At 40.6% G+C, this 27,939-nt stretch overlaps 2 protein-coding genes across 2 annotated transcripts; both read right to left on the minus strand.

The window, feature by feature from the left end:
- Positions 1–3,642: 3,642 nt before the first annotated feature.
- On the minus strand, positions 3,643–11,414 carry LOC113506049. Its single transcript, XM_026888907.1, has 2 exons — positions 10,479–11,414; positions 3,643–4,823 (listed from the first exon to the last, which is right to left on the minus strand). The coding sequence occupies exons 1-2, from the start codon at positions 11,406–11,408 to the stop codon at positions 3,663–3,665; spliced, it is 2,091 nt and encodes a 696-aa protein (XP_026744708.1). The 5' UTR covers positions 11,409–11,414; the 3' UTR covers positions 3,643–3,662.
- Positions 11,415–11,420: 6 nt separating this feature from the next.
- On the minus strand, positions 11,421–14,934 carry LOC113505985. Its single transcript, XM_026888850.1, has 3 exons — positions 14,210–14,934; positions 13,455–14,130; positions 11,421–13,403 (listed from the first exon to the last, which is right to left on the minus strand). The coding sequence occupies exons 1-3, from the start codon at positions 14,932–14,934 to the stop codon at positions 11,421–11,423; spliced, it is 3,384 nt and encodes a 1,127-aa protein (XP_026744651.1).
- Positions 14,935–27,939: the final 13,005 nt, after the last annotated feature.

Consider the following 27,939-nt stretch of genomic DNA (forward strand, 5'->3'; position numbering starts at 1 on the left):
GAGCGGTAACACTGTCCAAGCGTCGTCAGGCCTGTATTCTTTTATAGTTGTGTTAATTGCCTTATTTTAGTGTGTCTTATGTGATTAGTTAATTCTTGTTCCTTATGTAATTAGTTTAAGTGTTGTTTACTTATTTCTGTAAATTAATAAATGTGCAGAGAAGTAACTACCTCCCCATTTGTTTTTTTTTAACAAATACCACTTCTGCTCTCTAAAATTATATATTATTATTTTCACAAAAAACAAGGCATACGCCCATCATTTCACAGAATTTGTCGTCAAAAAAATCACAGTCGGGATTAGCTTCCAAGATTTTGTTGAAAGCGTTCAATGTTCGAGGGATGGGAGAAAAAGCCCGCGCAACTGTTCGACACGCAGGTACGGCTAATAGACGGTGTTTTCGGTTGCGGGTATAATTATTAGGAACGAAAAGGCAAAGTAGCTCGTTGTGAAGGTCAGGAGCATTTATGATTCCTCTGCACACTTTTAACATTGTACAAAGCTGTTCGTGGGCACGTCTAGTCTGTAACAAGTTGTATCCTAGATAGCCTAAGAGAAACATCATAGGATACATGTACGGATAATAACCTAAATTTAGCTTGTATAGGAATCGCAAGAATGCTTTTTGGACCTTTTCCAGTATAAGTGCGTACGTCGTCTCATGTGGGTTCCATACACAAGAGCTCGCCTCCAATTTGCTCCTAACAAGTGCATTGTACAGGAGCTTTACGACGTGTGCGCTACAAAAATCACGTGAGTTTCTGAGCATAAAACCTAATCTTCTAAAAGACTCTTTGGCCACCGTAACAATGTGGTCGTGAAAGGTAAGTTTCCGATCGAACACGAGTCCTAGATCTTTTGTGGTTTGTGATTTAGTCATGTCAGTACTATTGATCTTATATTGATAGTTTATAGGATGCCGCATTCTACCGAAAGACATAGAAAGGCACTTTGAAGGATTGAACTCCATTTTGTTAGCCACTGCCCAATCACAGACGGCATCGATGTCTTCTTGGATTTTATCACAGTCCGACAATGAGGTGACACTTGCATACAGTTTCAGATCGTCAGCGTATAAAAGGCACTCTGCATGTTTAAGAACAGTCGGCAGGTCGTTGATCATGATCAAGAATAGTAGAGGTCCGAGAATTGATCCTTGATTCACGCCTGAGCGTGTATGATAAGGCCTGGATTCATAAATTCCCAACCTTACAAACTGCTGTCGATCACGAAGGTAGTCAGCCAGAAGTAACAGGAGTTTAGGGCAGAATCCTATGGCAATAAGCTTTAGTAGCAGGATATCGTTATTGACACGGTCAAAGGCTTTGCGAAAATCAAAGTTAACTACATCTACTTGTCGCCTCTTGTCAAGCTCTTTTGAGATGTATTCAGTCAGAGTCAGTAAGTTGGTATTAACAGATCTTTTGCATCGAAAGCCATGCTGGGAATTATTGAGGTATTTATCAACTTGTGAATAGATCAATTTGTGTAAAATATTTTCAAAAATCTTAGCAGGCGTGGATAGTATAGCAATAGGCCTGTATTCTTCTACTGCTGATTTATTGGATGACTTTGGTATTGGCGAAACACGTGAAATTTTCCATTGACGAGGATAACAGCCTGTTGAAAGGCATACATTAAAAATATGAAATAAAGGAGACAGAAAAAAACGTTTCATGTCTTTGAAAATAAAAGGTGGAATTCTGTCTGGACCTATGGAGCTACCGGACCTGAGCTTACCAATTCCAGACTTAACGTCTCTATATGATATGCGAGAAACCATAACAGAATTACTGTTGCTGCTAGAATCAAGATTGACAGAGCTTACAACATTTAGTTGCGGCATATCAGACAAAAACGCACTAGAAAAGAATTTGGCAAACGCCTCAGCAGCTTCCACACCTGTAAAACTTCTACCTTGGTAGCTGACAAAAGGTTCAAAACCGCCTTTCGATCGTAAGCTACTAATATGGCGCCAAAATTCACGCGGGTTTATTTTTATATTGTTTTCTATACGCTTAATGTACGTTTTATAGGCTTCAGCAATACGAAGCTTTAAGGAGTTTCTAAGTTCCGAAAAGGATTTATAGTCGTCATAGCGATTATAGCGTTTCCAGCGTGCATGCAAAGTCAACTTAGTTTTGACATCATGGATTATGTCGGGCGTGAACCATACAGGGTAGCGACTTGTACTGTGCGATTGTGAGCGACGTTTTTTCGGCACGCAAATCTTAATGATTGAGAAAGTATGTTGTAAAAATTGTCTACAGCAGTGGATACATCATTTGTCTCCAAAACCGAGTCCCACGATACCTCTGTTATTAAACAATACAGTTTTTCGTAGTTGCATTTCTTAAAGTTCCAATCATATACGGGATCTACATTACTTGACTGAATTATGTTTGAACATTGAACCGATTCAATATTTAACTTAATTTGTAGAGCAGGATGATATGCGTCAGGTTTGACAATTCCATCAGTACTAGTAATGGATACATCTTGGAAGCTTTCCCGAACCAGGACAACGTCCAACTGTCCTCCATAAATATTAGTTACTACATTTTTATCTACAAATGCACAAAATGACAGAAAATAACAGTAATAATTGTTAATATTAGAGCTCGCGCTATTTAAATTAAGGTCACTCATTATAATTACAACGCCTTTGAAATTATTAATAAAACTTTCGGTTTTACAAAACCAACGCATATATTCATCATCTGTCGCGCTTGGTTTGATGTAGACAACACACACTAAGAATATACGACCATTGTTACAGCGAGTGGACTGTATTTGTGGTTGGTCCGTTGGGTTCGGACCGAGCACTGGCGGGATACAAAGAAGCAGGGGTTCAACGCAGTAAAAGAAATTGTGCAGTACTTACATAGTTCTTTATTCTCCCCAGTATTTCTAGGCTTCCTAGTCTTCCTAGTCTTCCAAGGTTCCTTTCTGGATGCTCACTGGATGTGGAATGCCTAACCGCCGGGAGGGCCCTCTATTTATAGTGACTGCCGACCAATCACGGGGGCGCGTATTTGGCGCCAGCCAATCATGGCGTGCCGCGTTCCCGCGCTGGCCGGCAAGAAACCCTTCCAGAGGCTTATCCCGGCAGTTAGGCGTCCCTTACAAATGTTCTAGACCTTTTTACCCTATTCAACCCTATCCTTATACCTTTATTTACATAAAATAATGTCTTAAAATAAAGATAATTGCAAAAACCCGCACCTTAATCATGACAACAACATGGTGCTGCCCCCTGTGACAGAATCGGTAACTAAAAAGTGAATTTTATGTAGGTACTTTTAAAACTAATCTACGTGCGTCGCCACCTACCGAGAGTTAGTTACAACAAATTTTAAATAATTGCGGGTACTTATGAAACAACTCCTATCAATAATTGTTTCTAAATAAAACCTATTTCTAGGTTTTTCAGGGTTAAATAGTATATGGACAACACTTAGGTAACTAAATCTTAGTTCTTAACCATAGTCTAAGTCCCTAGCACACATCATATAGTCCTAAACATTTGCAAACAAACCTTAACATAACATAAACAATGTTTCAATATATACCTACGTACACCTATAACTGATTGTAAACGTAAACAAACTCATTAACTTTAGGAAACTTGAAACGTTAATCAAACAAAAACTATAACATACTTAATTTAGGTGTACGTAGTTGTCATCGTCGCTAACATTCTCCCCCGCGGTGCGTAGCACGCTGTCCTCTGGATGCGACGATGCTGCTGCAGGCACGAGCACGACGACCCTTCTGGTTGGCCGGCGCAGCACTCCTCCTGATGTCCGCACGTCCAGTACTCTCGTTCTTCCATCTGGCCCGGGGTATACTTTGATAACTTCACCTCGAGGCCACGAGTTGCGGGGTAGCGCGGCGTCGACTATCAATACGACGTCGCCTTCTCTGGGGTCGACGGTTTTTCGCCCGTCGATTTTCCGCGGCATGAGGAGCGGCAGGTACTCTTTCAGCCACCGTCTCCAAAAGTGGTCGGCGAGCCTTTGAGCTGTTCTCCAGGTTGCTTTGCCGACCAGCTCGGTGTCCTCGAACTCTCCCGGCGCCATTGCTCCGCACGATCTCCCAAGCAGGAAGTGATTTGGGGTCAAACTTTCTGCATCGTTGGGGTCCATGCTGACTGGGGTGAGAGGTCTAGAGTTCACGATGTGTTCGACCTCAGTCACCAGCGTGTGGAGCAACTCTTCTGGTGGGCTCCTTTCGTTGAGCACCACCGCCAACGCCGTCTTCACGGTGCGCACGAGCCTCTCCCAGGCGCCTCCCATGTTTGGGCTGCCCGGGGGAATAAACTTCCACTTGATTCCCTTTTCAAGTGCGGCCGCCTCCAATTCTTTGTTCGCCCCGACGAAGTTCATGCCGTTGTCGCTGAACAACGTTCTTGGGGTCCCTCTTCTTGCCGCCATCCGTCGCAGGACCATAATCATGGAGCTGGCACTGAGAGATGGCGCCAACTCCAGGTGAACAGCCCTGGTTGTGAGGCAGGTGAACAATGCTACCCAACGCTTCTCGACTCTTCTGCCGATCGTTACTTGCATCGGCCCGAAATAGTCGACTGCCGTACAAGCGAACGGGAACTGATGATGTTGCAGCCGCTCGCTAGGCAGGTCGCCCGCCGGCGGTATTGCGGGTGTACTCTTCCTTAGTTTGCACCATTGGCAGCTGTGTGCTACTGCCTTCAATGTTGCCCTTAAACCGAGAATCCAATACTTCTGTCGGACCTCGTTCATCACGGTCGCTGTGTTACCGTGTAGAAACTTCTCATGATAGCTTCTTATGATAAGTTGCGCGATTTTTGGTTTTTGGTTGCTGGCAACACTGCCGACTAGTTGTCAAAAATTGTGTTCTTGTAATTTAAATTTTAGAAAATAGATTTATTTAATTTTTAATGTTAAATCCTGCGATAATTGTGCTTGGTTACCTTAAATTTAGTATATAAGTTAAGTGTCTAGTGTTTCACAGTGTTCTGGTTAATCTTTAGTTGTAAAAGTTTGTCGCGACAGAATCAGCTGTCAACGGTCACCGAAAAGTTTGAAACGTTTCAAGTCACAGGGAGTAATTTACGTATCGCCAAGTATTTATGGTTTATACTACACCTTTCACACCATAAAACACTCAACCACATAATACAGCTCATTGTGGATGAGCAACGTCCATTACTCACTGGCTCATTTCGGTCTCATTTTGTTTGACAACTTGTGGAAGCAAAATCGACGACTTGATAAATTGCCCCAGACACCATAAACTACATAAATTAATTGACAAACACCTTGTTTACAAGGGTACTTTACTCATCCGTAGCTAACCTAGTGTTTAAGTCTATGTACTAAATTATTTTTAATCCTTTCACCTTCCTACCTCCTAATTAAAATTAAAATTTCTGTTAATGTGTATATATATTTACTATTCTATTCAATTACCGTTTTGTTGTAGTTACATAATTCATATTATCATTTTCTTTAATACTTTAGATCTCCTTTGTTTTATCTAATTTTCCAATCTTCAACTCAATTGTAAACATCTTTACTAGTCAACCATTTACACATATAGGTTTAGCCCTGTCTAGATATTTAGCTGTACTTTTTTAAGTTTCAGATAACTAAAGCAATATCAAGGATGTTAACCCGCAGAGCTGCAGCACGTGACATGGAAGACAAATTGAGAGCCACCTTAAAGGAATTGGAGTCTTCTAAAACTCTCTGTAGGCAGTTGCTACAGGAACGTGACGATAGTGAGGTTGAGGTCAAGATCATCATTGACAAAAACACCACTCTCAAGAATGAACTGGCTGAACTTCATATTGAACATGTGGACCTGCTTGACCGCCACCAACACCTGCATGAAGTTTTAGCTTCTTACCAACAGTGCAGTGAAACACACGAAGTTGCTTTAAACCGCATATCTGAACTCGAGCATGAACTTAGCAGGGCCCACAACTCAATATCACTATCAGAAAAGTTTCAGATCCGTGAACAGTCCACGAACACCCAGAGCCTTTTTGATGAGTTAGTTGGATGCTCAGCCTCAGCTGGTTGTCGTCCTGTAGTAACTATAGATCTCACTGGTGAAGATGTAATCAGGCAGTGTCCATCCTTTACAAGCCATAATAAGATAAAAAAGTACATTAAATCTAATAAATCAATTAATAAAGCCCGTAAGGCATTAAAAAAGCTAAAATACTCTAAACATAATATTATTAACTATCATAAAAAGCAAATTCACCTGGTAACTCAATTAAAATCATATACCAGTGAATTAAAACATTGTAGGGCAATGTATGATAAAGAAACTCAGCTGTTACATAGTGAGTTACAGTCTAAAGAAAATATGTTGAAAGAAATCTTTGATAAGTATGTATTTTGTCAGGAGCAGCTTAATGAACGAATGGTGGAGGCTAGTGAACTGATGGACTTGGTCACATGCAATGAAGAGAGATACGAATCATTGACTAAAAGTCTCTCATGCAGCTGTGCTAATAATACAGCATGTCCGGAGTCTCTTCCATCACCGGCTTTACCTGTGGTTGCTCAGTCCTTAGATGTGAGTGACGGTCACTCTCACAGGTGGATAGTTGTTTCTGATAAGATAGGAGTGGGATTTGGAACATTGTTCCAATATAATAACACTCACAATGTCACAAATCTTTGCTACCCAAACACTCACGTTTAAAATCTTATTTCAAAAATTAAAAACATGATTCTCAACAAAAATACAAACATTGTTTTATTAGTTGGTAGTAGCTTGGGCTTGGAGAGGAGGGACATAGTTGATGGCATTGACACCTTATTAAGCTTAAATGTAGGAAAGATAATGTTGTGTGCTCTGCCATATGCAGACACATTCAGTAAAGAACAAAATAATTATGTTCACTACTTAAATTGTACATTGAATACAATAACGTGTCGTCATAGTGACAAATTAGTGTTTTTTGACACTAATAAGTTTATTAATGGGTTTCAATTAACCCAAGGTACTATGTATCTTCCTAGAAGATATAAATATTTTGTTGCTAGCTTAGTAGCTTATAATATTAACTCTGTTATAGAAAATATAACACAGAATAGGTTAAGTTGTAATTTATTGTCAAGTAACAATTTAGATTGTTTAAACTTACAACGCAGACAATAGATAAGCACTCTGATAGCATTCTGCTCTATCATCAAAACATAAACCGCTTTTCTGGCAAAATTCTAGATGTTGAACTTCTAGTAGATAAGTATTCAATAGATATTCTTTGTTTTTGTGAAACTTGGTTAAAGCCAAATAAGATGAATTTTAATGTTAACAACTTTGTGATTGCCAGTGCGTTCAATAGACTTTCAGCAGAGGGGGGTGGGTCTCTTATATTATGTAAAGATTTCCTTAAATATAAGGAACGTCAAGACATCATCTCTCTCTCTATTGACCGCGTATGTGAGGTAGCATGTGCTGAGATAGAAAACCTTATTATTCTTTGTGTATACAGACCTCCTGCATCCAAATTACTGTCTTTTATTTTCATTATGGAGGAAATTTTAAATAAGTTGTGTCGTAATAATAAAGAAATACATGTTTGTGGAGATTTTAATGTTGATATTTTGACTGATAACGGTAACTTCCTCTACTTGCTTAGATAACGTTTTTTCAAACCGTAATATTACTCAATTTCGATTATTACCCGGTGTAAGATCAGACCATCTAGGACAAGTAGTGTCAATTAAAATTATAAATAAATTGCCTTTGAATAAAATAATTAAATTCAGACCACTTAAAAATAATGCTTTGAATTCGTTCAAAAATGATGTTGCAGATTGTATTAAAAATAATTGTTCATTTTCGGGTGTTCCAAATAAGGATTATGATAAATTGTTTCACATAATCGTGAAGTCATTTAACAAAACGTGTCCACAAAAAAACATTAAAATTAATTTCAAAAGTAAGTTTAATGAGTGGGCTACTAAAGGCATTAGAATCAGCAGAGACAGGATGTACAGTCTGTATGAGGAAAAATCGTTTAATATTAATCCGAGTTTCCATAAGCATGTCAGAGATTATTCAAAAATCTTCAAAAGGGTTTGTTTAGCGGCTAAGTCAAGTCTCATTAGTAGACGGATAGGCAATTCTGATAACAAAATTAAAACTGTATGGAAGATTATCAACTCTGAAACTGGAAATACTAAACAAAGAGATACAGATCTCTCATTAAAAATCAATAATAAAAGCATTGCCAATAACATAGAAGTAGCTAACGCTTTCGAAGACTTTTTTTCAAACATCCCGATAGAGGTAACGAAATCACTCCCCTCGTGTCCCTTGAAAGCGGAGTGGCTACTTAAAAGGTCCATAGATAGAATTATTCCAAATTTTAGTTTTATTCATGTATCACCTTCTATTGTTAAAAAAGCATTTAATAAAATTAAAGTTAAGACCACAGAAGATTTATGGGGAATATCCGTCAAAGTAATAGAATCTATAATTGACACCATTGCCCCAATTCTTGCACAAATTTTCAACGACTGTGTGGATAGTGGCACTTTTCCTGATTTAATGAAACACAGTAAAGTTATTCCTATTTTTAAATCTGGTTGCAAGAATGACCCATCTAATTATAGACCAGTTTCGGTGCTTCCAGCTGTTAGTAAAATATTTGAGAGAATGGTTCTCGACCAAATGATGTCACATTTTGATAGGCATAGAATCTTCCATGAGCGTCAATTTGGTTTCACCAAGGGAAAGTCGACGACCGACGCCGGGGCCAAGTTAGTGTCTAATATTTTAGGAGCTTGGGAGGGGTCACAGGACGCCATAGGAATTTTCTGTGACCTCTCCAAGGCTTTTGACTGCGTTGATCATAATACTCTAATCCTTAAATTAAAGTACTATGGATTACGAGGACAATCCTTACTACTGGTATTGTCATATTTATCATCTAGGCAACAAAAAGTAGGCGTAAACGGCGCAACATCTTCCGGGTCCTTAGTTAGAGTGGGTGTGCCCCAAGGTTCGATCTTAGGCCCATTTCTTTTTTTAGCGTACATAAATGACCTCCCTTTCATGATAGCCAACTCGACTGACATGATTCTGTTCGCGGATGATACCTCTCTCATTTTTAAAACTGACAGAAAATCTCTAAACGTTAGTAATTTGAATAATAGCCTTAACGTATTATCGGATTGGTTTGCAACGAATAACCTACTTCTGAACGCGGCAAAAACAAAATGCCTTAAATTCACACTCCAAAAGGCTCGGTCTCAGTCGGATTTAAATGTAATGCTAGATGGCAACAAACTCGATTTTATTAAAGAAACGGTCTTTCTTGGAATAACATTGGACGATAAGTTATAGTGGGGTGCTCACATCTCAGCACTGTCTCGTAGACTAAGTTCGGCTGCTTTTGCGGTCCGAAGAATAAGACAGCTTACTGATGTTCCCACTGCTAAGTTAGTTTATCACGCCTATTTCCACAGTATTATGTCATACGGAATTTTACTGTGGGGAGCAGCTGCCGATGTTGAATCCGTTTTCATATTACAGAAACGTGCGATTAGAGCAGTCTACTGCATGGGTCCGCGCGAGTCATTAAGAGAAACTTTTAAAGAAATTAATATTTTAACGCTGCCGTCGGTTTATATTATGGAGAATCTCATGTTCGTTCGGAAAAACTTGCATACTTTTAGTGTAAATAGTGATTTCCATAACATAAATACGAGAAATAAAAATAAACTAGTAGTTCCAAGATTTAGGTTATCCAAAACAAACGCCAAATCTTTCCTAGGGAATTCTATTCGATTTTATAATAAATTGCCAGATACTATAACCAGTTTACCATTAAACAAGTTTAAAAATACCGTTAAATCTATGCTGGTAAAGAAAGCGTACTATAAAATTAGTGATTATATAAATGATAAACGCGCGTGGACTTAGTATTATCTCTGTACATGTGGTCTCCCTGGCGGTCTACTAGATCATTATCTTATTTTCCTTGTTATCTACTATTAGTTTAGCCACAGCTCTATTCATAGAAGCTATGACATGCCTTGACATTCCTGTTAAGGATTTGATTAGGACTACATATTTAGATTATGTAAAATTATCATTAAATTATTATTGTTTTCCTTTTTTTGTGAAATATGCTTTGTATATGTATCAACAGTGTAAACCCCAGCAAAACTTACTTCATTGTAACGTTGTTTTATTTTTCTTCTCTGGAGGTCAGTTTTTATAGAAAATCATTAACATTTTGCTATTTGACACTTGTTTTGCTAATTTACGCTGTTTTTGCAGACATTAATTTTAATGTAAAATGCTACTGTAAAATTTTATTTTGAAAAGAGTAACTTATGGAGTTTCTTGCCGGTTCTTCTCCATAAGAATGACACTTTGGAACCGTGCAACTAGAGTCAGTAATATAACGTTTTAAAAGTGCCTGAGATACGGCCTATTTGAAATAAAAACTTTTTGATTTTGATTCTCTGCCTTCCGTCCAAGATGACAGGGTTCATTTTTCTTACTCCTCCGTCGCGAAACTTCATAGTTCTACTTCGTAGCTTTATGATTCCTTCGTCATCGATGTACACGTCTATTTTCTTCAATTTACTTGCACTTTCAAGGGGAGTTCTTGCCTTTAGCCTTTTTATTTCAGGCGCGAAGCTTTCACTTTGACTTATTTTTATAAGTAATGCTTCGGCCCTCTTCAGATGGTCATCTTGTATGGGTATGTACAATCTCCTCTGTGCCTCCTTGCTAGGCGGTGGACCGGCGGCTTGAGTCTTCTTCCGGGCTCTTCTTTGAGGTCGCCAAGGCTCGTCGTCTCGGCGCACGGCGGTAGCGGCTGCCTTGCGGGTCCTCTTCAATAAGAGGCATGCAAAAGCAACCACCCTGGCCGTAACACGGAGTAGTCGCTCCCAGCTTGAGAACCTCTTAACATCGATGAATGACTCGTCTTCACCCTTTGCTGCCATCACCTGCTGCCCGCCCTTTTCTTCTGGTAAGCTACCCATTATTCTGAATTCTTGTACAGGCCATTCTTCTTCTGGTTGACGAAGAAACGACGGACCTTGAAACCATCTTGAGTGGTGACTGAATTCAACCGGCGTCCCTCTTGTGGCGTCGTCTGCTGGGTTTTCTTTGGTCGGTACCCATCGCCAGTCCCTTGGCTTTGTCGTGTCTTCGATTTCAGCAAGTCGGTTGGCTACGAACGTCTTGAACTTTCTTGGCTCCGCCTTGATCCACTGCAGTACTGTACTAGAGTCGGTCCAGTATGTTTTCTTTGACACTTCGAGTTCCATCTCTTCTTCAATCGTGTTCGTCAGCCTGCTGCCAATAAGCGCAGCTTGCAGCTCCAGTCGTGGGATAGAGACTGGTTTCGTCGGCGTCACTCTTGCTTTACCGGCGATCATAGAGATGTGAACTTATCCCCCTGGCTCGATTGTCCTCCAGTAGACGACTGCGGCGTAAGCCTCTTCACTTGCATCGGTGAACGTGTGTAATTCCCCTCTCCTATTACGAGGTGAAAAACATCGAGGAATCCTAAGTTTCGTCAGCGCCGATGTCTCCCTTAGATACTTCATCCAAGCTTCCCTTTGTTCATCGTTGATTGCTTCATCCCAGCCTATTTTAGTTCGCCAAATGTCTTGAATAAGTTTCTTCCCTTGTATCAAGACCGGCGCCGCAAAGCCCATCGGGTCGAATGTTGACATCACGGCGCTTGTCACTTCACGCTTAGTTGGCGCTCTTCTGTCTTCCAATAACTCCTTTGGTGTATTGCGAAGACCGACGTTAAAGGCTAGGCTATCTTCTTTGACGAGCCATCTTAGACCCAGAGTTTTCTCTTCCTTCGTAAGCTGCAGAGAGTCTTCCTTTGTAGTATCTTCAACTTCTGACAGCACTCTCGAGTCGTTACTGGCCCATCCCTTCAGGTGAAAGCTTGCCTTTGAATGAATTTCTTTAACTTCTCTTGAAATTTTCTTTGCTTCGGCGGTTGACGAGAAACTTTGAAGATAATCATCCATGTAATGATTTCTTCTTATTGCCTTCACAGCTTCAGGGTGCGTGATCTTGAAGTCTTCTGCGTTCTTATTCATCACGTATATAGCTGTCGCAGGTGATGACGCTGCTCCAAATATTATCGACGACATCCTGTACTCTTCCGGTTTGCCTGTTCTTCTGCTTCCCCTCCAGAGGAACCTTAAACAATTCCGGTCTTCTTCCTTAACTTTGACACGAAGAAACATGTCTTGTATGTCAGCCATGACTGCCACTGGGCCTTCTCTAAAGCGCAGTAGCACCCCAAATAGCGACTGCAGCAAGTCAGGTCCTGCTAGCAATGCGTCTTTGAGGCTTCTTCCTTCATACTTGGCTGCTGCGTCGAAAACAATTCTTGGCTTCCTCTTGACCGGGTGTACGACGGCGAAGTGAGGTAAGTAGAATGTTTTCCCCTTAGTGGTGGTTACAGGGGCCTTCTCGGCGTAACCATTTTCTATTAATGTCTGGATCTGCTTCTCATAATATTCCTTGACATCTTCTTCACGATCCAGCTTCTTCTCTATGTTGACCAGGCGACGAAACACTTGATTGTAGTTGTTGGGTAGGGTCTCGCCTTCCTTCTTCCACAATAGGCCTGCTTCGAATTGACCGCTTGGTAGTCGCTTCGTTGTTTTCTCTAAGGTTTCCAATGCTCTTCTATCGCTGTCGTTTAATGGCAGTCGATTTTGAATACCCAGAGACTCTAACTGAAAATGTTCCCGGACGACTTCTTCAATGTCTTCGCCTTCTGACGTTGCCCTGCCGTAGTGCGTGAAGTTGACTACGGCGTTCGATCCGGTTTCACACCCATGTAGCACCCACCCTAAGTGTGTAAGTGAGGCTACGGGTTCAGTTGGCTTGCCCTTCTTCAGTCTTCTTGTGACTATGAGTCCCCAATTATCTTGCCCAATCAACAACTTCGGTCGCTCTGCGTCGTAGAGCAACTGCCTTTCAATTGCCTTCAAGTGTAGGCAATTCTTTACAGTGCTCCTGTTGATCCTTTGTTCAGATAGCTTCAGATCGTCGATGGTTCTAACAGTGATAGTCTTCTTATCCCTTCTGTGAACCCCCTTAATCTTCAAGTTGATCTTCTGTGAGCTATCTTTCCTTATGACCTTCCCGCCGACGGTTTCGATTGTGAGTGCTTCGCGACTTCCTGCAGCTCCAATCTTCTCGGCTATCGACGCGTCTAAGAGAGTGACGGTCGACCCTTCGTCCAACAACGCGAGCACACGAACTTGTCCCTTGGGCCCGTAGAGTTGCACCGGAACAATCTTCAAATATGCTCTGTCTTTATCCTTGTTGTTGTGGACTGAGGCGACTTTCTCTTCTGATGCGCCTTCCTTATTGCTTGACTTCTGTACTTCTGGCTTGTCCGAGTGTAAGATAGTGTGATGCTATCTTCGACACTTCCTGCAGACAGGCGCTTTACAGTTGCTTCTTAAGTGCTTGAAGCGAAGACACTTGAAACAAATCTTCGCTTTCTTGATGATGTCCCATTTCTTATCAATCGACGCTTCTTTAAACTTCTTGCACTCTGTTGCAAAATGTTCCTCTTTACAAACGGGACACGACTTCTTAACCTTCTTATCTTGAGACTCTTCTTGTACAGTGTGTACAGGTCTTCTTGAACTCTTCTTATCAGATGGAACTTCAGGTGGGGCAAAGTCCCCACACATGTCGGCTTCAATATCCAGGAATTCTTCAATGAGTAAAAGTTCTTGAATGTCTTCATCTCTCCGACCCCTATGATATGCGAACCAACGAAACTTCATGGTAGGTGGCATCTTGTCTACAATAGCCTTCAATGTTTCAGGCGAGCTGAGGTACTGAGGTTTCTTCAATGCCTTGATTGTCTCGATAGCGTTCTTGACTCGACTTGCAAACACGCAGATCTCGCCAGGACTTTCGCTCACTTTCGACAAGTTCTTCAGTTTTTTCAACTCAGCTAAAGCCAGTGCACCAGGTCTTCCATATCTTGATTCCAATCCCTTGATTACTTCATGTGGCTTCTCAGCGGTAAACAGTAAACTCTGAACTGCTTCTTTCGCCTTCCCCTTTATGGCTCTTCTGAGGCGAGCCAGGTTCTGTGCCGCGCTGAAAGAGGCAGCCATACGTCCTTCTGAACGCCAACCATTCTTCACAGGCTCCATTGAAGTAAGGAAGCTCGATGTACTTCGGCGCGATGACGTCACGCGAATTCCCTGACAGCTTGCATATTGCTTCTGCCAGCTTCTGAATTTCGCTCTTCTTATCTTGTGACTCGACCGGCCTCTGTTCCTTGCTTGACCCGGCGCTGGTTTGGATGAACCACTGTTCCACTTCATGAGTTCGCTCGTATATTTCTTCACCAGCTCCATCTTCATCTTCCGACTCAGCGGCGACAAGCTCTAGTTGTGCTTGCGCCACCCTTAGTCGTGCATCCGCCATTTCTTGCTCCCGTAACGCCACAGTCAATCTTGCTTGCGCTTCTGCTCTCTTCCTATGCGAAGAGCGAGCAGACATTGTGTCCCTGTCCCGGGCCGGGTTCCCAGGATCAGGCTGCTGCAGAGTCCCTTCTCTCGACGACGTCCTGATTCCAACGCTTCGATTTGGATTCTGTAGCGTGGTATGACTGCCTTCTTGACGTGCGGGGTTTGAATCTTCAACCTCTTTCGCGGCGGCGTGTGTCAGGGGGGCGGGGTGCACCGCCTCTGCTGACGTTGATTCCCTCCTGGTGGCGTCCTTGGACTGGGGTACGGGAGCCTGACTTCCCTTCAGGCTTGTTGTCGGCGTTCTCTTCGTGAGCGTCGACCTACTTGCGATACTTGCAGTATCGCTCGGAGTGTTCGTACTCCAATCCGACGACGAACTATTTCCTGCAGTCTTAGACTGCGTCGAACCCGATCTTGTAGTTGGCATCTTCGTATTATAACCCAATCCGGCTCGACATAGGACCAAAAAATGTTGCCAGCGAGTGGACTGTATTTGTGGTTGGTCCGTTGGGTTCGGACCGGGCACTGGCGGGATACAAAGAAGCAGGGGTTCAACGCAGTAAAAGAAATTGTGCAGTACTTACATAGTTCTTTATTCTCCCCAGTATTTCTAGGCTTCCTAGTCTTCCTAGTCTTCCAAGGTTCCTTTCCGGATGCTCACTGGATGTGGAATGCCTAACCGCCGGGAGGGCCCTCTATTTATAGTGACTGCCGACCAATCACGGGGGCGCGTATTTGGCGCCAGCCAATCATGGCGTGCCGCGTTCCCGCGCTGGCCGGCAAGAAACCCTTCCAGAGGCTTATCCCGGCAGTTAGGCGTCCCTTACAAATGTTCTAGACCTTTTTACCCTATTTAACCCTATCCTTATACCTTTATTTACATAAAATAATGTCTTAAAATAAAGATAATTGCAAAAACCCGCACCTTAATCATGACAACAACATGGTGCTGCCCCCTGTGACAGAATCGGTAACTAAAAAGTGAATTTTATGTAGGTACTTTTAAAACTAATCTACGTGCGTCGCCACCTACCGAGAGTTAGTTACAACAAATTCTAAATAATTGCGGGTACTTATGAAACAACTCCTATCAATAATTGTTTCTAAATAAAACCTATTTCTAGGTTTTTCAGGGTTAAATAGTATATGGACAACACTTAGGTAACTAAATCTTAGTTCTTAACCATAGTCTAAGTCCCTAGCACACATCATATAGTCCTAAACATTTGCAAACAAACCTTAACATAACATAAACAATGTTTCAATATATACCTACGTACACCTATAACTGATTGTAAACGTAAACAAACTCATTAACTTTAAGAAACTTGAAACGTTAATCAAACAAAAACTATAACATACTTAATTTAGGTGTACGTAGTTGTCATCGTCGCTAACAACCATACCACACGAAAGACGCCCACAAGTCCTCTCCACAGTCTGTTTCGTATTCTTGTTTCCTGCTCATCACAATTGGAGTTCGCGCTGCAAGCAAAACGCCGCCGCACGGAGTTGGCCGATCACCGTAGTACACACCAATCACAAATCTCGAGTTCCGAGTTTATCACAGAGGAATCCAAAAATGTCTCAGTAACTGCGAGTAAATTGTTTTCTAATATAACTAAATTATTACGCCAGACAGGGAGTTTTTTTTTTAAACCACGTACGTTCTGATAAAAAAACACTGATAGTCTTAATGTTATTGTTGTTCTGGAGACCCGGAGGAACGAAAGGACTGCGACTGTAGTTGACATGTTGACTGTTGTTGAATAGATGTTAGGTTGCCGGTATCTCTTTTTTGAACCGAAGAAGGTGATGTTCTGTAGTTTATCCAGCGTTTGATTCTTGCGTTAATTGGCCAAATGTTGACGGAGTAGCACTGGTCATAGCATAAGCTGCAGATATACCGACTTTGTAGGACTTATAATCTCCACGCGACACCACTAGTTCATCCACTGTGCAGGCGGCGGTAGGGAACAGCTGCGTGAGATATTGACGGACTTCTTCAACACTAGATGCCATGTTCCAGAGGTGGAAATATTTACGTGGTTCTTTAGCCCTTAGGCTTATTGTTGCAGGGTCAGCCCATGGGGGTGACAGTACAGTACTTTGAGGACAAGAAAACAAAATGTATGGAAAGTGATGCCATCTATGTGACAGGGCAAGTCACACGTTAAAAAGTGTCATCATCTTCCTCATTTCCTCTTTAAATTCATTCAATTGATCAGTAAAACTATCGTCCATGGCCTCTCTGCTTCTCTTCATTCTTCTAGATACATAGTTAGTTGGTGTTATATTTCCACTGCCTACCAGATTAATATCTGTGTCCGACGCAGACTTGTTTAGTTGCGAGTCCATAGTACTAGGGGCACAGTAGTATAGAGGAGTCGTGGTGGATGTAGCGGCTGCGCTAGCGACTTTATAGACCCAGGAGTAAGGGAGTCTGACGAAAAGCCAAATAATAGTCGAAAAATGTGTGACTTATTGTAAAAAAGTACAATTAAAATTCAAAACGGCTTGTCAAAGTGCTGTAGGGCCATAAAAATAGCCCACAAAATCCAAAAAGAATTTGCTTGGACCCAGTCTCGAACCGCCACCCAGACGTTGACGTTGTCTGTGTAGTCGGGCGTACAGCCACTCGACCAGCGTAACACGTTAGTTTCGGTCGAAATGTTTGAGTGTATTGTAAGTTGTCGCATACGTGCGGTCAGTGACCTTGTTTTGTCTTTGACAACTTGTTTACCGCAGCACTCGCGCTCGAGGACAATGACAAACACTTTTTGCACTTTTAAATACGTTAGTTTTTTATTAGTTTTTCACTTTTATGGCACTATATCTGCACTTTATGTTTGATTAATAACACTCATCTGTTTGCCTCAGTCCATATGTTTCTTGTAGCATAAGATAGTCAATATTAATTTCCAAAAATACACCTTTAACAATTTTAAACCCGGAGCGCTTATAAAACACGTCTGTTCGCGGCGGTATCGAGCGGGGGGGGGACTATAATTATATAATGTTTTTTTTTTTTGTATTCACTTTTTACCATTTATTTTAGGCCTTTGTGTATTCCATCATGATTGATTTAATAATTTAAAATTATAGACCTTATTCTTATTACCTAGTACTTTTATTTACTCAATCGAACCCCTCATTATCACTACAATCACTACTTTCATGTGAATGACAAGCAGCTTCATCAAAGCTCAACCATGGAAATATTTTGTCAACTGCAACTACATTTTCATATCGTTGTCCCTTCCTGGTCAACGGGGTATCCTCCACTAAATAGCGGTCATTCGGTAAAACCCTTTTAATTCTATAAGGCCCTTGACATTTTGCTTCTAGCTTTTTGGATTGACCTGGGGTAGTCACAACTGCTCTGGCTATACGTACTAGATCGCCTTCTTTATACTTTCTACTATCCTTCCTACGTTATTATTGCAAGTATTGTTGCCTTTTCCATGAGCCATTGATCGTAGAGAAGCCAGAATCGTACGGTTGTACCGCTCGACTTGGCCATTTGCCCGGGGAGTAGCCACAGAGTTCAAGATATGCTTAGTTCCGATTGAATTTACAAATGACTTGAAGTTTTTACTGGTGAAGCTGGTGCCTCTATTAGTAATAATGGGACTACCAAAGTAGCTGAAGAGATTCTTAAATGCTTTAATGGTCTCTTTGGTTTTTGTGCTTTTGACGGGAGTCAGACTCACATACTTGGTGTACGCATCGACAATGACTAATATATATGTCGTTTAGTTTACGCTCGGCGTTCGTCAAGGCAGCATCATGTTTGTTTGCTCTTTGAATTTTTTTTTTGTTTAAAGTAGTTAAAATCAAGTGATTAAGTCTGCTACTAATTGACTTCGATAATTTATAGTTTGCCTCAAGTAAATAAAGTGATTTGACTCAGTGTTGTATAGTGAATCGAAAATCTTTTTCAAAACTCTAATTCAACGGCTGTGCACATGTTCGACAACAACATCGCGCGCCTGCGCTGTCCACCCGCTATCGTTTGCTTTCTCTCTCGCACACATACTTGCTCTAATCTGCACTCGCGCGCTGTTGCCATTCTGCTTTGTTTACATTAACATTAATATTTTGAAACTAACCGATATGAAATGCTCTGCATGCTATAGCAATATTCATTTAGAGGAAGAACATCTTTGTTGTGCGCGCGATGTCTGCTGTAAAGTCTACCACCTCGGATGTACGGGTAAAAAAACCCTGTCTAGAGAGGACATGGAGTCCTGGGTTTGTGCTGAGTGTCATTGCTCTGTTAAAAAAGGAGGCGATAATAGCCTTACACCAGTAGGCCCGAAACTAAATCCGAACGTGACTTTTAATGTGACCTCAGCAATCGAATGTAACTTAGAACAGAACGAATTATCACCTATCGATGTACGTATGCTCTGCTGGAAGTGATTGCCTTAAAAGACCTGTTATCTAAGGCGTTAATCGTAGTGAGTAGTCATGAAAAAAAGCTCAAAAAATACGCTTTACAAATTGAGCAATTGAATAAGAGACTCGATAAATATGAGAAAGACGATTCGTACTCCTTACACGTTACAAAAACTCAGACAAACTGTGAGACATCTATTCCATCAACATCTGGTAGTATTACTAAGCAACCACAAAAAAAGCAACAAAATATACAGCTAAACAAAGCTGTTAGGCAGGATCCAGAGTTACAGCTATATCCCCAAGTGAATGTTTTAAATAGACCTAAAGACAAGATAATCCAGGAGAAACAAACACCGAATAATATTAGCACAGAAATCGTCGACAGTAGCCCCGAACCAGACGCAAATAACGATGGAGATGGAGAATGGACAGAGATAAAGAGACGTAAAAACCGACGTCCAGTTCCACTTTGTGGTACGGCTGACCCATAGATAATACATATAATACTGGTATAGATGAGACACTGACAGATCAGTTCTTTTTTTCACTACTTGCCCTGTAAACTAGATGGCGCTAGCGTCTGTGAAGCGATCTATAGCTATATGTATGTATGCACTCATCTACATAATATCTATAGGTTGCTATAGGTAGTTACGCATAGTACAGCATTTTTGCCGTGTATAAAATGTACTAAAGAGAAAAAAGAATACAACAAAAATATAAAGATTTTTCTTTATTTATAAATACGGATAATTTATACAATTTATTAATTAACGTCTACAACGTATTGAAATTAAACCACTTTTACTTTGACACATTTTTACTATTATAATTTACTAAGTAATATGATTTTCTGTAGAAAAATTATTCTCTAATAAAATCGTAATATGGTTTAATTTCATTGGCTAACATTCATAATACACTTATGGTATATTACAATCACCAATTAATTCACATTAATAGAAACCATTTTTAAATTATTAAGGGTATAATTGAGAACCTTCTATTTTATTTATCGATGTAAATAAAGTAGATGGTTGGAAATGGCCACCCATCAAAAATCACATGATTTAAATCAATCAAATCATTTAATTAACAATAAGGTTTTAAATATCATTCACATTATTTCCTTTTTTTATGAATTTTATAGAAATTGTATGCTTGTAATTTAAGTATCGTTATTATCACTCTGCAAGCGCCCCCGAAGGTAAGACTCAATCCAGGCAAGAGAAGTAGAAGAGAGATTTAAAGATTCAAGGATGCCCAGTAACACATCAAAGTCTACCGAATTGAAGGCACTGCTGAAATCCAACAGGACGAGGACCGTCAGCATCTTATTCTCCATAGCCCAGCGGATGTCATCAGTGACCTTCAGCAAAGCAGTAACCGTGCTGTGACCAGAGCGAAAACCAGATTGGTAAGAAGAAATAAGGGAGTTTGTTGTTAGGAAACCAGTAATCTGCGTATGTACAATGTGTTCGAGAATCTTGGAGAGGTAGGAAGGATTGAGATGGGTCTAAAGTGAGATGGTAAAGTAGGATTAGGAATCTTAGGTAACGGAATTATATGGGCCTGTTTCCAGGCAGACGGAAAGTTACACGTATATAATGAGTGATTAAAAATGTGGGTTAGGATCGGGAGCACACTCGGAAGAATGGGACGTATCATCCTCGAACACACACCGTCACTGCCGACTGCACTAGAAGTAATTGAGAGTACTGATTTCTCAACGTCAGCCTCAGATAGGGAACTAAAAGAGAAAAGGGAGCAGGTTGGTACCGGCAAGCTCCTCAACTCAGATAGAGTTGTAATTTTGACTGAATGATCTAAATGGATAGGGGAATGAGAGAAATTAGTGTTTAACTCATTTAGATCAACGTCTTTACAGCAGTTGAGTGATGATTTGCCAATACCAACCGATTTGAGGAATTTCCAGACGTCGGAAGAACTGCGGTTAATGAGGGATTCATGGAAGTAGCGTCTTTTGGCATCTCTACACAGTCGACTGCAACGGTCTCTTAGGACCTTGTAGTAATCAAGGAACACATCCGACGGCCTACACCTATACTTAGCCTTCGCTCTGTCTCGCCGGGCCATAAGGTCCCGTATTTCCGTTGTAATCCAGGGTGCAGGCCTGTGTTTGATTTTTACACGGCGGACGGGCGCATGCTTGTCCATCAAGCCGAGAACCATCGTCATCGTCATCGTCCGTGTTAGGGCTGTCAGTGACAGGCGACCAGGCAAGTGCAAAAGCTTCGTTCTGCAGAGCTTCTATATTAACGGCGTTGTAGTTCCGCAAATTAACGTATTGTGCCCTACGTTTTGGAGTTCGAACCCTAAATGACACATAAATGAGGTCATGATAAGAAAGATTGCCGGAAGTTGACCGTGTCTGGTGACTTTTTCAAGGGAAGAGACTATGGCAAGATCCAAGAGGGAAGGAGTACAATGAGGTGAGAAATGAGTTGCAGAGAAAGGCAAGATATGTAAGTCATAAGAAGCAAGGAGAGAACTAAGTCTGGAAGAACGAGAATCATTTTTAAGAAGGCAAGTATTAAAATCACCCAATATGATTGTTTGACTATACAAAGGGCATAATTCACTCAGAATTGACTCTATTCTGAGTGAATTATGCCCTTTGTATTTTAATACTTGCCTTCTTAAGAATGATTGAGAGTGTCGAAATAGTCGATCCGTAGACTAGGAGAATAGAAAACAGCAAGAAGAGAAATTTCAAGGAACAAATACTCAGCTGACTCGGAATATAAGGACGGTGAAGCCAGAACAACTTTGTGCGATAAATCAGCGCGCAGGTATATGGCTACACCACCACCACCTTTCCCTGTCCTGTCATTACGTATAAGGACAAAACCAGGTAGAGGAAATTGGGTAGAAAGGAGTAAAGGCTTCAGGAAGGTTTCCGATATCAGCAGAGCGTCAACGTTGGCATTGCTAAAAGATGCTAGAAGATCAGAATAATGGCACGGAACACTCTGAGCATTTATATGTACTATGTTAAGGTTGTTGCGGTGATCTGAAAAGAGAGAAGAAATTTGGCTGTGCAGTGTAGGAGGAGAACTCACTTCATCCGCGCTAACATATCCGCAAGATTCAGACGAGCAGGAGAAAAAACTATCATTGAATACACTATCATCCATTAACTAGCTAGTATATAAATATAAATAATAATACAATATTAAAATAATAATACACGAAAAAAAAATATATATATAAAACGAAAAAAAAAATACACACAAAATTGACAAGTAGCCACCAACGACATCCCCTTCTCGTTGGTGATGAAGAGAAAAAGGAATACATATTAATAAAACAGGATACAAAAAATAAAATAAAAACAAAAATTAGTCTACACAACAAAATATAAAAAGGCAAGAAGCCAAACTGGTAACACTAACAAAACGCATTGACAGATGACCGCTGGCAGAGCTGTCAGTTGTCACTCATTCAAGGACAACAGTTTGATTTTTGAAAGTGCGATTAAATTTTAAAATAATTAAAGTTACTCATTCGTTACCAGCTACGACCAATAGTAGGAAAAGAAAATTGCGATGTGATTTAACGATTTAAAAGTACCTACAAATAAACAGATTAAATGCCTTTGTGTCGTAACCGAGAACAAAGTCTTTAAATTAATTATATCGAAGTACCGACACAGAAGGAAAAACGTAGCGTTGAAACCGAAGTGCGCGCAGCTAACAATTCCGACGACAAGTTTTACGTTGAGCTTTGGAGACTTCCTGGACATCTTTAGGTGATCCAGGATCGATGACTGTGGTCTCGACGATGCCGGTGGGGAAACGCACCACCAACTCGTTGAGCTCACCCATCGTCTCAATTTTTCGTCTGGTTTTGTCCGGACAAAGAATGACTATTCTACCTTCTGTGGTCCAACAATTCTTCATGCTGAAGTGCTTCCTAGCAGCAAGGAAAGTTTGATGCCGAGGCTGGGTCAAGAATTCAGAGATAGTGATACCGGTACCCTTAAGTAGCTTCTTGGCATCCCACATGAGCTGACGGTGTTCCACTTTGAAGAACCACACCAGGATTGGGCGAGTTTTCTGCCTGGAAGACCCTAGCCGGTGACAAACATTCAAGGTATTGTGCGTTTCTTGCAAGTCACTTAACCTTAATTTGCAGTTTAAGATGTCAGTCACTACTTCATGTAATTTCTCATCTGGTTTTTCAGGAACACCATGAAGTAGTAACACTTTTCTTCGCATGAAGGTTTCGTGTCTGTCAAAACCGACGCCAAGCAACTCAATCTGAGATTTTAATTTTGATAAAGCCTGCCAGACTAACATCTTAAAATTACTGAACTCACTGCTGATTGAAGATACATTGACAGCCACGGAGCCAGATCCTGTTGAAGCCTTGGTCAGCTTCTCTTCATATTCAGCCATGCGTGAATTGAATAGCTGCTCCAAATCTTCAAGACTGTTCATAAACTTGCAGTTCATATTTATTTCACTGTTTTATTAATATTCTTAGTAAAAATAGCAAGAGGGGGTGCGGGCCACTTGTCTGTTGTTTTATTTCATATAATTTAAATTATTTTTTAATAATTTGATTTTAACTTTTAGTTTGAGGAGCACTCTAGGACACGTCTTATAGCTGTGGCTGCCCACTCCAAAAAAAAGAAGTATATACAATACGTATGTATATCAGTGGCGAAGGCTCCATACAACTCGATTCCTACCGGCTTCCCTTTCGAAATATAGCAAATACTAGTGTCTATTATTTTTCATTATCATTTAAACAAATTAATAACAATAATATATAAATAATAACAATTGCTTTTAAAAATAACTATAAGAAATATCCGCCTACCATTTTACACCGCGCAATAAATCCCGCTCACGCACAATTGGTCGTCGTTAGTAAGGACTAAGGTAACTCGTAAGGCGAAACAGGAATCCAGTACATAGTTTCTATTGCAGCGATCGTGACCTTTATGTCACAAACCGAGCCAATCTTAGGAGCTATTGAAGCCGCAATTTTTCGAGTTATAGAGATACGCCAGAACGAGATAGAATGTTAGTTTACATTTACATTTCACTTTTGATTCGCGGTCATTTATCTGTCAAACTTTATATTTTTTTCACCAAACTATTTGCATTTCATTCGATACATTGGTATCATAATTTAGGATTGTTCATGTATTATTGTTGAAATTTATTTATATGTGTAAAGTAGTGTAAACTAGAGTGAATTAGTGATAGTTTTGTGTCGTGTTAGTGCAGTGTAGTGCAGTTTAGTGGTATTGTTTGGTAGTCGTCTATTTCACGCCTAGGTATTTAGGTAAGTTGTTTTAGTTTGTAAATTTAATAGAAGCAGTTGTTGTGTTATTTAAGTAGTAATTTGTTATAATAAAACAACTTCGATAGCATGGCGGCATTAGTGAACGTAGAATGCTGTCTGACAGATTATTTGTTGATCGAGGAAACATCCTTTTCAAAGTTGAGTTTTGAAAATAAAAAACATGTAATTCATTTAGGTTCCCCCCCCGTGCTCTCCCTGACATGATTATTTTATTATAAACGACGCGATGGGTTTTTCAAACATTTTAATAGGTCTTTTTACAACAAGTATCCTTGACTCACGGGAAGTTGTAAATTAAATAAAATGTTTTGTTTTCCTTGCTTGTTATTCTCAGATGGATTATGGAGCCACACGGGATTTAATGATATTAATAATCTTACAAATTCATCTAAAAACATGTTCAGACCGAAAAACATATCCGTAGTTTTTTATCATTGCATGATTTCGGAAATTATAGGATAGAAACATTTTTTGCTAATACGCATGTAGTTCATAATAAGAATGCTAAAGAAAATTCATCCTACAAGATATAAGATACAAGCCATAATAACTGGAATTCACGCATCACAAGCAAGGTAAGGTTTTTTTTGGTCCGGCTTCCCTTCTAAGAAAATTCACCCTTGGCCACTGATGTATATATGTATCAATAAAATAGTAAATTTCAATTCTTGTCAATTCATCATTATTTTGACTTAATTTATGTGAGGCATATTGAAAAGAATCTAAGGTCCGTATTACAGAAGGCTACTCAAGTCCAGTTTGATCTTAAATCACCTGATCATAGTTTAAATATTGAATCTGCTCTTGAGGGTCATTCTTATTTCAGAACATTATTCAAACTTCACTCAGCTGAATCGAGATTCAAATCGCGTCTCAAGCAGAGAATATGTCTTGTCTATGAATCAGACTGTCTTCGTTTACAAATTTATCTTTCCCGAAATTCTGGTTCAACATATGCAAAATAAGATTTTTTTTCAAACCGAATTAATAATAAAATAATAAAAAAAATAAATTAAATACAATAAAATTGTGATTTAAAGACGATTAAGCTTTGAAATGAAACTACTTTTACGGATTTTATCGCGGTTTAATTTTAGATTTTAGTTCCCGACGTTTCGAAACTTTGCAGGTACCATGGTCACGGGCAGACTGAGATGGCGTTCGTCTTGACAGGAGATGTTGCTCGTTCTACCTTCATATTTTAATTAATTATTTGTGGTCCGACCCACGCAGTATGAGCTCACTGTGTCTTGATGTCTTGCAGCGCTGCTCTTGGGTTTGGCCTTGAGTTTATTTATTATTGGATCCCAAGTAGGTGATATCTTCCAGCCATCTTCTCTATTGAAATTAGGGTGTTTTTTAATCTCAATAGCCTCGCGAAACATCCTAGGTAGGAATTTGGATTCTTTAGCGAGGATCTGTGGTTGGTCAAATCTAATATAATGGCTGGAACCTTCAGCATGTTCGGCGACTGCAGACTTCGTTGAGCGGCGGTGTTTCACGTCAGCTATGTGTTCTTTAACGCGGGTCCCTATGCTTCGTTTGGTTTGACCGATGTAAGAGAGGCCGCAGTCACAATCTAGTTTGTATACTCCTGCATCTTGTAGAGGTATGTGACACTTGACGGATGGTAAGGACTGGCTAATCTTCTTGGGCGGCTTGAAGTATGTTTTAATTGAAGCTCGCTTCAGGATGTAACCAATCTTGTCAGTGACTCCTCTGACGTATGGTAGTACAGCAGGCAAACGATCAACAGTGGCTGGCTTCACTCGGTTTCTGTGACGGGGCCGTGGAACTTGGAGCTTGTTGTCTCGCAGTACTTGCTTGACGTGTTGAAGCTCAGCGGCAAGGTGTCTGTCATCACAGAGTCCGTGTGCTCTCTGAAACAAAGATTTTCCCACGGTAGCTAACTGTTTAGGGTGGTGGTGAGATTCACCGTTTAAGTACCTATCTGTATGGGTCTTCTTTCGAACCTCCCTAAAGCCGAACATCTCGCTTTAAAGAACCTCAAAAACAGACAAGATGTAACTATACTCCGTGCAGATAAGGGAAACGCTACGGTCGTCATGGATACATCGGACTACAATGCTAAAATAGAAGATCTATTGTCGGACGCAAGTACATATAAACCAGTGAAAACTGATCCTACCAAAAAGGTGTTAACAACTACCACCGCCTTGGTTAAGAAACACTCCGAAGCATTAAGTCTAGATGTTACCTACTTAATACCTACATGCGCAAAACCACCTAAACTGTATGGGTTGCCAAAAATACACAAACCAAACGCCCCGCTACGTCCTATTGTAAGCCAAATCGACACACCAACCTACAGATTGGCTCAGCACGTCGCGAAAACACTCTCACCACTCAGAGGCAACACTACAGCGTTTGTGAAGGATTCATACCACTTTGTCAATGAGATTAAACATCTACATCTTCATGACAATGAAGTAATGGTTAGTTTCGACGTACAGTCCTTGTTTACATGCCTACCAGTTAAGGATTGTATTGAAATTGTTTCCAAGAAGCTAGCAGAGAACAACTTACCTCAAGAATATGCAGAACTTCTCGAGCACTGCCTCACATCTGGCTACCTACTGTGGAACAATAAATTCTATGTACAAGTAGATGGTGTAGCGATGGGCTCGCCTGTATCCCCTGTAGTCGCCGATATATTCATGGAAGACTTCGAGGAGACAGCCTTAAAAACAGCTCCTTTCACTCCCAGGTTTTACAAACGGTACGTAGATGATACTTTCACAGTTTTACCATCTAGTCAAGTAAATGCATTTTTAAAACATCTCAACTCCATTAATAACAAAATTCAATTCACTATGGAGTTGGAGGATAATAAATCTCTTGCCTTCTTAGACATATTAGTTAAAAGAAATCCTGATCAGACCATAAGTCACACCGTGTATCGAAAGAAGACCCATACAGATAGGTACTTAAACGGTGAATCTCACCACCACCCTAAACAGTTAGCTACCGTGGGAAAATCTTTGTTTCAGAGAGCACACGGACTCTGTGATGACAGACACCTTGCCGCTGAGCTTCAACACGTCAAGCAAGTACTGCGAGACAACAAGCTCCAAGTTCCACGGCCCCGTCACAGAAACCGAGTGAAGCCAGCCACTGTTGATCGTTTGCCTGCTGTACTACCATACGTCAGAGGAGTCACTGACAAGATTGGTTACATCCTGAAGCGAGCTTCAATTAAAACATACTTCAAGCCGCCCAAGAAGATTAGCCAGTCCTTACCATCCGTCAAGTGTCACATACCTCTACAAGATGCAGGAGTATACAAACTAGATTGTGACTGCGGCCTCTCTTACATCGGTCAAACCAAACGAAGCATAGGGACCCGCGTTAAAGAACACATAGCTGACGTGAAACACCGCCGCTCAACGAAGTCTGCAGTCGCCGAACATGCTGAAGGTTCCAGCCATTATATTAGATTTGACCAACCACAGATCCTCGCTAAAGAATCCAAATTCCTACCTAGGATGTTTCGCGAGGCTATTGAGATTAAAAAACACCCTAATTTCAATAGAGAAGATGGCTGGAAGATATCACCTACTTGGGATCCAATAATAAATAAACTCAAGGCCAAACCCAAGAGCAGCGCTGCAAGACATCAAGACACAGTGAGCTCATACTGCGTGGGTCGGACCACAAATAATTAATT

Source organism: Trichoplusia ni, chromosome 28 (genome assembly GCF_003590095.1).
Source record: "Trichoplusia ni isolate ovarian cell line Hi5 chromosome 28, tn1, whole genome shotgun sequence".
Classification (NCBI taxonomy): domain Eukaryota; kingdom Metazoa; phylum Arthropoda; class Insecta; order Lepidoptera; family Noctuidae; genus Trichoplusia; species Trichoplusia ni.